Source organism: Montipora capricornis, unplaced genomic scaffold, assembly GCF_036669925.1.
Source record: "Montipora capricornis isolate CH-2021 unplaced genomic scaffold, ASM3666992v2 scaffold_479, whole genome shotgun sequence".
Classification (NCBI taxonomy): domain Eukaryota; kingdom Metazoa; phylum Cnidaria; class Anthozoa; order Scleractinia; family Acroporidae; genus Montipora; species Montipora capricornis.
Window position 1 is genome coordinate 292,501 of NW_027180216.1, and position 10,000 is coordinate 302,500.

Sequence of the window (10,000 nt, forward strand, 5' to 3'; positions counted from 1 at the left end):
CTATCAGATTACAACATGTACCTAAAAAGTAGGTCATGGTTACCTATTCAAATGTATTAACTAATTAATGCATACCAAAATTTAATGGGCATACAAAACAATCACAGCAGGTAAACTGATGAAAACATCAAGAGCAATTCAATATTTTATTTAAGTAACATAGCTGTACTGTGCTGTCTTGAATAATTTATAACCAAACCAAAGAATTGCTAACTCCCAACTTGCCTTCCACTCTTGGAGCCATAAACAGGTATGTTTATCATGATTTCTTTATAAATGGATAAGAATTAACTATAGTATGGAGTAGAAAAATAAAAAAAAAAAATCCTCAATGACAATAACCTCCAATACTTGTTTCTTCACCAATCAGGGACATAGCAATCTGAACCGCTAGGGATTTCCCAGAAACAGGAAGGCCATCATACAGGCCTACAAGTTCCTCATAATGGAGGGCCAGACCCATGCCTCCAATGACCAACAGAGCTGGCACAAAATTTATGCCCATGTATTGATTTTGAATATTGATAATTTCTGTCAGAGCCAATCCATTATCAAGTGCTTCATCTGAAAAAAATCCATTGACATGAAACCGTTTAAAACACAGAAAATACTTAGTGGAACAATAAAATTAATTATAATAAATGATTATAATTATTTTATATTTATTTAATAGTAACGTAAACACCCGAGTACAAGCTGCACCTTTTTGCTCAAAGGTTTTGTATCGAATTGGAGCTGGGGCTTATCTTTCAGAAGAGGCACCTGGACACCATACAGCAATCTGCATAAATCATCACTTTTACATTCTGTATAAGAGTTTTTAGTAATGGCTCTGTTTCAAGTGTTAAAGAGTTAATACACAGGTTGACATGTCCAAGAAACTTGAAGAAACAAGGCATGCACATGTAAGACATCTTTCTTTAAGACTCTAGTTATGATTTATCTTAATTTCTTTCGAAATTGTTTTGGTCCAAAATTTAAGATGGCAAACTCAGGGTACAGCTTATCTGCTATTGCCACAAATATGCCGGTGTTTACAGTAACTTTTACAGCTATTAATCATTTATGTCAAAGTTGCAAAAAATGAAAAAATGAAAACAATAAATTTATAACTATTAATAGTAATAATCAAAATCAAAAAGTGTGTTTAACTTTAAATGATCATACAAGTGAGAAAAAGGTATTCAAGTTAAGGACTTAGCTAGCTACGACACTGCTGTACTTGTGGCTCACTATAGGAGTGAGTAAGAGGAGAGGCATCTCATACACCTGTAACTATTTTGAGAAAAAATTCCTAAAGCTTTTGAATAAAGATGTACAAATGGCAGGTCCCTGCCTTAGTTTCTGTGAAAAATTGAAATAACCAAGATGGTAATTTTAATTTGACGGCAATAATCGGAAGCATTGAACTAAAGATACACACTTCGAGGTGATAATTTTCTGTCACAATGATGCATGCAAATTTTACTTAGGTGCAAACCTTTGATATTGATAATAGGCAGTGGGGCCAATTCACTGCCCAATACGGCGTAAGGTGACAAGCTCTCCTGTAGCCTTGTGGCAACTCCCTCGACAAGGTGAACGTGAAGGTTTGAGCCAATTACCCAAGTAGGTGGGTCACTATTTGGTTGTAGCCCAACACACTGAAAGATGAAAATATCAGCTGTTTTAATAATGCATGATCATCGAACTGAATGGAGTGCAATTTGAACTGCAATCAATAGTTATTTCAAAAAACAAAGGAGTCCACAGCCCAAAATCAATTTGAAATCACATTGTTTAGAACAAATCACTTAAAGTGCCTATGAAGCAAAATTTTTTTTTACTTAATTATAAAATTTACCTTTCAAAACACACGAATCCCAAGTTTGAGATGTCCACTGTAAAAATTGACGATTTTACAAGCGCTCAAAGTTGGAAATTTTCCCTTCAAAAGTGTCGCAGAGACTGGGCCGAGTTTATTTTAAACTCCCGCGTTGTGACGTCACGTTGTTGCCAGAAGTTTGTTTGCGCTTGTCTGCGCTCAATGATTCCTATCGCTAAGCAAGGAATATGTCCACCAGTGACTCTGACGTGGATAGCTTGTCCGAATCATCAATCAACGAAGACTTAGGAGGTGAAACGACCAAAGAGGCAGCTGATGTTACAACGGAAGAGGATGACGATGGAGTAATTTATACTCATATTACTCCGTATGAAGGCGAACCTCTCGCTGAAGAAGACGACGATCGCATCGAAGAACGAGAAGAAGTAGACGTCGATGGCCTCTCACTAATAGTATTGGAGGCGAGATACGAAAAACAAGTTCCTGTAAATTCATGGTTCGTATGCATGCTATACTAGTTTTATCGTTGAGATATTAATCGAAGAAATTTTCCCACAGAGGATGTCAGTTCTCCTGAAATGTATTTTCAGCATTCAAGTATCACTGGTTATAGTTGACGCACTCATCGCAATCGAATTTTCAAAGTAACTTTCTTTCGAAAATTCTGAATGACTGAAGCAGGATATCACTGGATTTTGCTTTTTGATTTCTGAAGTTTTGTCGAAAGCTGACGTTTGTAACCAATTCGTTGTATTTTTAGGTGCCATTGTCAACATTGCAAGGACGAAAATTTAGTCGGTGCAAGGGAGTTTCGTTGCTGCCGAGAAGTCATTCACGCATCGGGGAAAATGTCTTTCGACGGTTCCATGGAAAGAATAAGTTGCATCACACAACATGAAGACTATGGACCACTCACAAACCGAACTGTTTTACTACAAGTTGCTCCGCTACTGAAAGACAAAGATGGCAGACCCTACCGCCGTCGACCTGGAGTCCCAGAAAACGAGTGAGTTATATTCTGCTGTGATTTTTCTACCTTATAGTTGGTTAAGGCATAGTAAGCATTCGAAGCTATTTGTTTTTTCCTCTCAATGAGCAGTCTGGCTTCTTACCAACTCCGTGAAAACGTACGAGACTCAATTAACACTTCAGCGTTGTCATCACCGACCATGCACATTTGTTTACATCTTACACGTGGGTAAAGCGCCTGACATTTTGACTGCATGCGCATTTTCCCACTTTTATGCAGGACCCCACAGATAAATCACGGAGTTTAACTTGGGAATATCTTATTTTTTCTTTGCGGCCTTTGTTGGGCATAATCAGCTCTTTCCAATACAGCCTGAATATGTGAAAGCTTATAATAATTATAAAGAAATATGATGTAGAATTATTGTCTAATATGTCTGGTTCAGTTTATTTTACAAGTAATATGCCTGGCTTTTTAGGCTGATAGTCTTCTTCTAATTACAGATTCATCCGGGCAGTTGCCTATCGGTGGACAATCCGCTGGCTTTGTGGTTACATGGGATGGGATAACACAAGACCACTTCCAGCCTGCATATCTCACAACATCAGGACACGTTATCAGACCCTACACCGACAAACAACAGGCTATAGGAATGCCTAAAGAGTTTCTCCTATTGTATTCTGTGTAATAAAACCTAGTTGAATATTTTTGGAATGTAAACGTCTCATTGTTCAAATTACTGTATTGCCTCCAATGCCATTGTTCCTTTCATCTGCTCTAAGGAGGACCATTGTTCAAGGGAGATCATTTTTGTGGGAAATTTTGGAATAATTTTACAGGGGCAATTATTTTTAATGTAAAAGTAGAACAACTACTGTGCCTTTCAATAACATGCAGACTCTGAAGTCAAAGACTCAACCAATGGTAGCGTTTTACACTGCCGTCAATCACTGAACGGGATGGCAGGAAAAAGCAGCCAATGGTCGATTAAACTTCAGAGTCTGCATGTTACTGAAAGGCACTGTAATTGCAAGCCATGTACATTGTAAAAACCCCTCATTCAGATATATTGAAATAAAGGAATGGCATTTGCTTATCATGTAACTTCATTTAAAATATTTAACAACACTTGGATAAAAGACAGTAATTCTTATTTATTTATTTATTTCTAATTCATGCATATGTTCACTCCCTCATCTTCACTAAAAGATTCTAATTAAAACAGCAGTTTTTCTTCTGGCTTTACACAAGATCTTCATGCAAACAAGTTGAAACACTTTGCTTTTTTGTCAAACATTATCAAATTAGGTATTAATATTTACACTGCCCAGACACTGCAAGAATTGAGTCCTTTGCTAGATTACTAAACAAACTGCAGTTTCATTTCCTAAACATAAGCATGCACACTATTGAATGAAATGTAAGCACATTTGCACACATTCTGTAATTTAGTTCTTTCACACTGATTGACTACAATTTCTCCTGGTGTGACCTGGCCTTTTACATTTGGAACACTTTCTAACTGTTCTTGAGCCAGCTGTGTCAGCTTTTGTTTCAACAATAGAAGAGTTTTGTTGCAAAGTGTCTTGCTCTGCACCTGCATAAAAGAAAGATAAAATTTGGTTTAGTAGGTAGTTTCAATATAAAAATTGATTTCATCAAATATTTTCTGTTTGCTTGCTCTCAGGGGCACCTCTGTTGAAACTTAAAATGCCCTGGTGTAGCCAATTAGATGTTAGCATAACCCAGTATGTGTACTTAGCCTAGTCTGCACATGCAAACATTCACAAGAAGCATGTACAAGTACAACACTATTGCTTGTAAACTTACATGTGTTGCAATAACAAATATGTAACATTTCAAAAATAAAACAAAAAAAACAAACTTGTTGGGAAAAGCGTCGCACTGGTTCTTTGTTCATGTTTCTCCATGTATGCCTTCACTGCTGATGGTTTATCCAAGCGGTCCTTAAACTGGGCACTGAGAGGCTCTGGCACCTTGGCTGCATATCTGTTGTACACTTCTGTCATCTCTGGTTTGGTCAAAGTAAACAGTAGTTTCTTCATATCTTCAACATAGCCTAAGTACAATGAAATTAATTTACAAGTATAAGCATTTCATTACCACCTGTATATACATTGTATGCAATATTATCAGTCACACATGGTTTATCGTTGGTTACAATTATTTACACTGTAATTATGTAATTACATGTTTTAATCAGGAACAAATTGTTGTCTGATTCTGATTTACAACTTTTATTTCAAGCAAGATTGTCCTAGGTGGCCTCTTTCATCATTGATAAGTTACATTAACCTGCCAACTACATTGTATTTTTCCCTAAATTGAATCTCCTAATTGCCAAAAGACCACAGGTAGAGTAAAAGAGGGCCAAAATTAAAAAATGTAAAAAATCATGAAATTCAAGGAAAATGCTGCACTTGTAACAAAAGGCAACATCAAGGCAAATAATACATTTCATTTAGTGTAGAAACAATGGTAAGGTTGATGGCATTTTAAAGTTGTTACCCATGCAAATTTTGACTTACCATAAGTAGGTGGTCTAACCACCTCTCTTACCACCTCCTCGCCAAGTTTAAATTTAGGGTATGTTACTCGGTAGTACTTTTCACCATTCTTAGTCAACTGCGTGTCTCTGTGGACATTCTCATTAAAATGAAGGACTGCAAGGATGTGCCTGAAAATATAATGGACATAGAACAAAAATAAATATAATTAATTACTACTGTTTACAGCAGGGCTGGAAATTTAAAATTTGGAGCACTCGCCATCTGGGCGAGTGACCTTCATGTTGCACTCACTCAGATAGCAAAGGCAATGTAGAAAAGGCAATGTAACATCAATATTATTGGCTTGTAGTACCGCTTTATATACATTTTCTAAAATTGCATCATGGTCTAAAGAAAACTTGAAATACCTGCAAAAGGTTCCAAACCAAGAAAACCCAATCATCTTTGGGTGCCAGTGGTTGAGGGTTGCATGAAAGCCCTCCAGACAACTTGTCTGAGCATCTGAAGAGAGCTTTTTAATATCCCCCAAAAGTAGTGTGCTAGTGAGCAAACTTTTCAGTCTGTCATAGGCAACAGTACCTGCAAGACAAATTTTATCAACTTTAATTTCTGTATTACATAGAACCTGTTAGACCTCAACATGTATTAATTTGCATATGAATGGTACATGAGGAGAAACGTCTGATCAACCACATTTTAAAATAAAAATTTCAGGGATCACTCCTAGCTCTCAGCTGCCTTGTGATCAGATATAAAAATTCTTGCGAGTTGAGTTGAGGCTACCAGCCAGCTTAGCAGGAAGAAAGTATGGCTGCAAAAGAAACTGCTGCAAAAAAAACTCCAAACCATATTCTTTTTCTTGACTAGCTGTCAAGTGTCAAGTTGAAAGAAACTAAACAGTGTCTACACATGTAAAATTTAATTACTTCAAATTAATCGAAGCCCTGGTTATAAACATGTAAGGTCAACAAATCACACATTAAAGCTCACCAATTTTGATCCACTTTCTTGGTTGAAGTTCTTCGTGCTTGCAATTCTTGTAGAGAGGATCGGGGTGGTCAGTGTGCTTATTTGAGACATGGCGCATGAAGGAGTTCCATTTTGCAAGTATAAGGCTGCCAAAACCAGGTTTGGTTGATGTGGCACTCCAGTATAGATGTCGACGAATCCCCTTCACCCACTCCTTGACGACCTCACAGCCTTTCTCTTTGCTTGCTGACAGGAGCTTCTTTGTGATGGAACGTGCTACATGCCAAATGTCATAATACTGTGTTGTTTGTGTGCAAGTTTTCCTGATCCACTTCGCAATTCCTCTGTGACGGTCAGAGACAAAGACTCTGACGGTCAAACCAAGCTGCTCCAAAAAGGCAAAACACCGTTTTGCTCCTTCAAGTTCTGTTTGTTGACTCCCCCCAGTCTCGTTTGCCTATAAAGATATAAGAAAGTTACTTTCTAGATTGTTTGAATATTTTTGGCAGACCTGGAGGACCTACTTTATTGATTTATATAAACAAATAAAGCAGCTGTTTAGCCAACTTTGAATGTTCAACTGAAAATGCCCTTCAGTTCTTATAATTTATCACTTACGAGTGGATCCTAAATATAAATTTATGTATACTAATTATAGAAAGGTGAGGCTAATGAAACCAACACATGATTCACTGTTACTCCGAGTTTCGTGCTTACGCACTCATCAGACAGTCTGATGAGTGCGTAAGCACGAAACTCGGAGTAACAGTGAATCATGTGTTGGTTTCATTAGCCTCACCTTTCTACGATTTAGCTCTACACTTATGTGTATTGAGCACTATTTAACAGTGTTGGCAGCCTTATTATTATTATTATGTATACTAATTATAAATGCATGTGAAACCAACTAGAACTATAGAAATTTTAAAAAAAGAGCATTTATAAAAACCAGCAGACTGTAACAATTTTGTTGAATAATAATAAAAATTGTCATGCTTAATCCTGGTCTATGTACCCAGTCTCCATTTTCGTGTTTCATGAGTGAGGGGATTCGATATATGGGGCAAATTGTGCAGGCACAACTATAGGGAAAATGGCGACTGGCAATTTTCGGTCACTGAAGCCATGCAATCAAGGGAATAGATCCATGCAGTGGAAATAAAACTACTTGTGGATAAGAATGGTAAATACATCTAATACAGTTATTTACACTGTGTATCTCCACAGTAACAAACTGGTTTAGTTGGTACTAAACTTCTTATCACACGTCTCTGTGTAGAATATTGCTGGGTACTTTTAGTTGTTTGTATAATTTTTGACCTGCCCCACATGTACGAGATCATCAAAATACATGTTAAGTATATGCATAACTTTTAGAAACAAAATGACGTTACCTGAACAAGTTCAAAGTGGACAACTTTCATTATGATTGTGCACAACATTGTGTACACTCCATACTTGGCTGCATGCCCCATAGAATCAAATCGGCCATCCCCAGACCATACTACATCTTTCATGTTCTTGAGTTTACTGACAAGCCCAGTTCTATAAGTCTCCCAATGATGGATCACAATTGGGAAGATGAATGACCGCTGATGTACAAAGAAGGTCCGTGGAGTGTAGCACGCCAGTCCCATGTGCCGAAACACCAGCAACATTTTACTGATTGAGGCACCAGCCATCAGAGAAGCAAAACTCAGCAGCATATTGCCAATAGGGTACTTTCCCTGTGGCATGTAAGTTTGTGAGGTCCAAACATATCCACTGCACTCAGTACACTGCTGCCTTACTGTCACCATTGTGCCATTCTGCCGCATGGAAACTTGTGGATTCTCAGCTTTACAGTTGAAACAAAACAGCAGGAAAATCTTCAGCAGCATCTCATAAAATACAATGAATTTGGGCTGATTGTAGGCATAGTCAGGGCTGTTTGGATCCACTCTGAAAAAGAAAATAATATAATAAGTAAACTGAATTTAGAATGATCATGTACACATTCAATATATAACACAATAAAGTAAATGATCATGAAATCCATTATTTCATTCAACTGTAGCAAACAATCATCAACAGAGCAAATGAACGATACTACTTTGGTAACAACGTTCTACATGTTCTGTATGTTTTCCCTTGTATCATTTGTGTTCATCTTTTTATTCAACAAAGTATTATTAAAAAGAATAAACTAGTGTTACTAGCTGGCATAACACTAATGTATTAGTCTAAAAAATCTGAACTACATTCAGGTGGTCGAAATGTCAGTCAATACCTTATTCTTCTGAAAACTGTACTACACTATTCCATCACATTACTCTAGTGTACTATAAATCTTTTCTTACTTGATGTCATGTTGATCTTGTGGCAACTCATCCTCATCCTCTGTGGCACCATCATCCTCTGTGGTCTCCCCTGCTGGGTCCCAATCGTCACCTCCCTCATCTTCTGTCTCTGTGCCAGTATTGGACCAGGCAAAATAATCTGAGCGTTTCCTGGATTCTTTCACGGTTGGATCAGTGCTTTGTGGTTCTTCGATGTCTGAATCCTCTTCTAAATGCTGAGTACAAAGAAAAAACGTAGTTAGTTGCAGGGTTAGTTATAATTATGCGGTAAAGCAGTTTTTAGTTGAGTGTCAAAAAGTAATTAGTGGGCTGATTTTCATGACTTGCACACTTTTCTCACATTTGGCACAATACTTGTATACATGTATTTTTACTATGAGTTTTGATTGATGCTTCAATTGAGTTGGCCCAAAGTAATTACTTTGGTTTTGGTTTTACAACACTCAAAAAAGAAAATGACTCTATGACGTCAGCTGTGAAATGAAATGCATACAGCTATGTAGATCGAGAGCTGTATGATCCTATAGGAGTCTAAGCTATGCAAAATCAATAAATTCACTAAATGGCCCTTACACATTGAAGTTCAGCAATGGTCATCTTCAAACTGGAGACTTCCCGTTTTAATTTTGTTACTTTTGACTTCAGTCTTTGGTTGGATTTCTGGAGGTTTTTCCACTTCACCTTGTGGGTACAACCCTTGCAGATGTTTTCAGTTGTAAGTGGTGTGCCTGCTAGTGAAAGCCTTTCATGATCAGTGACAGTAGCTGGCGTCTCAGGCACATATTCTGGTGATCCATCTGTGGATGTATTTGATGGCGTCTCACGCACATGGACTGGTGATCCATCCAAGGATGTAAAGGCTGATGGCAGATCAGGTGCATGTTCTGGTGATGCATCCACGGATGCAATTGATGTTTCAGGCACATATTCGGGTGATCCTTCTATCGATGTAATTGATGGCTGATCAGGCACATGTTCTGGAAGTTCAGTAGATTTTCTTCTTCTTTTTGCTGGTCTGCATACATCAGACAGGGCATGACGCTTCAGCTAAAATATATAATGGAAATACATATGGGTTAGCTTACGTCGTGACTACAAGCTTCTCCAGTAATTGTAAAACACGAAATATGAATCGTGAAAGCCGTGAAGTGTAAAGTTCTGTTGATTATACCAACAAAAAACATATTTATCGAAAACTTTATCATTGTAAAACAATCGATCGGTAAATTTCTAGATTTTGGTTGAGTCTCATGATCAGACCCCGTTGTCAAGCAGCCCCAGCGAATCTCATGCGATCAGCTCAACTTATAAACATTTAGAGCGAGCCACGGCTAAGAAATTAATTTCCAAACAGAAGGCTATGTAA

The 10,000-nt window shown here is 37.5% G+C and overlaps 2 protein-coding genes across 2 annotated transcripts in view; one reads left to right on the forward strand and one right to left on the reverse strand.

Annotated features, from left to right (window-relative positions):
* Positions 1-2,040: 2,040 nt before the first annotated feature.
* On the forward strand, positions 2,041-3,509 carry LOC138036355 (uncharacterized). The gene is made up of 3 exons (XM_068882672.1): positions 2,041-2,321; positions 2,586-2,831; positions 3,299-3,509. The coding sequence occupies exons 1-3, from the start codon at positions 2,053-2,055 to the stop codon at positions 3,453-3,455; spliced, it is 672 nt and encodes a 223-aa protein (XP_068738773.1). The 5' UTR covers positions 2,041-2,052; the 3' UTR covers positions 3,456-3,509.
* Positions 3,510-3,642: 133 nt separating this feature from the next.
* The window catches only part of LOC138036354 (uncharacterized), a 6,853-nt gene continuing 495 nt past the window's right edge, over positions 3,643-10,000 (reverse strand). The window contains exons 2-9 of the mRNA XM_068882671.1: positions 9,208-9,681; positions 8,635-8,849; positions 7,690-8,236; positions 6,317-6,752; positions 5,734-5,905; positions 5,345-5,493; positions 4,681-4,875; positions 3,643-4,392 (exon numbers count right to left, since the gene is read on the reverse strand). Of these exons, the coding sequence (XP_068738772.1) occupies positions 4,253-4,392; positions 4,681-4,875; positions 5,345-5,493; positions 5,734-5,905; positions 6,317-6,752; positions 7,690-8,236; positions 8,635-8,849; positions 9,208-9,681 (2,328 nt within the window). The 3' untranslated portion in view covers positions 3,643-4,252. The remainder of the gene's footprint in view (positions 4,393-4,680; positions 4,876-5,344; positions 5,494-5,733; positions 5,906-6,316; positions 6,753-7,689; positions 8,237-8,634; positions 8,850-9,207; positions 9,682-10,000) is intronic.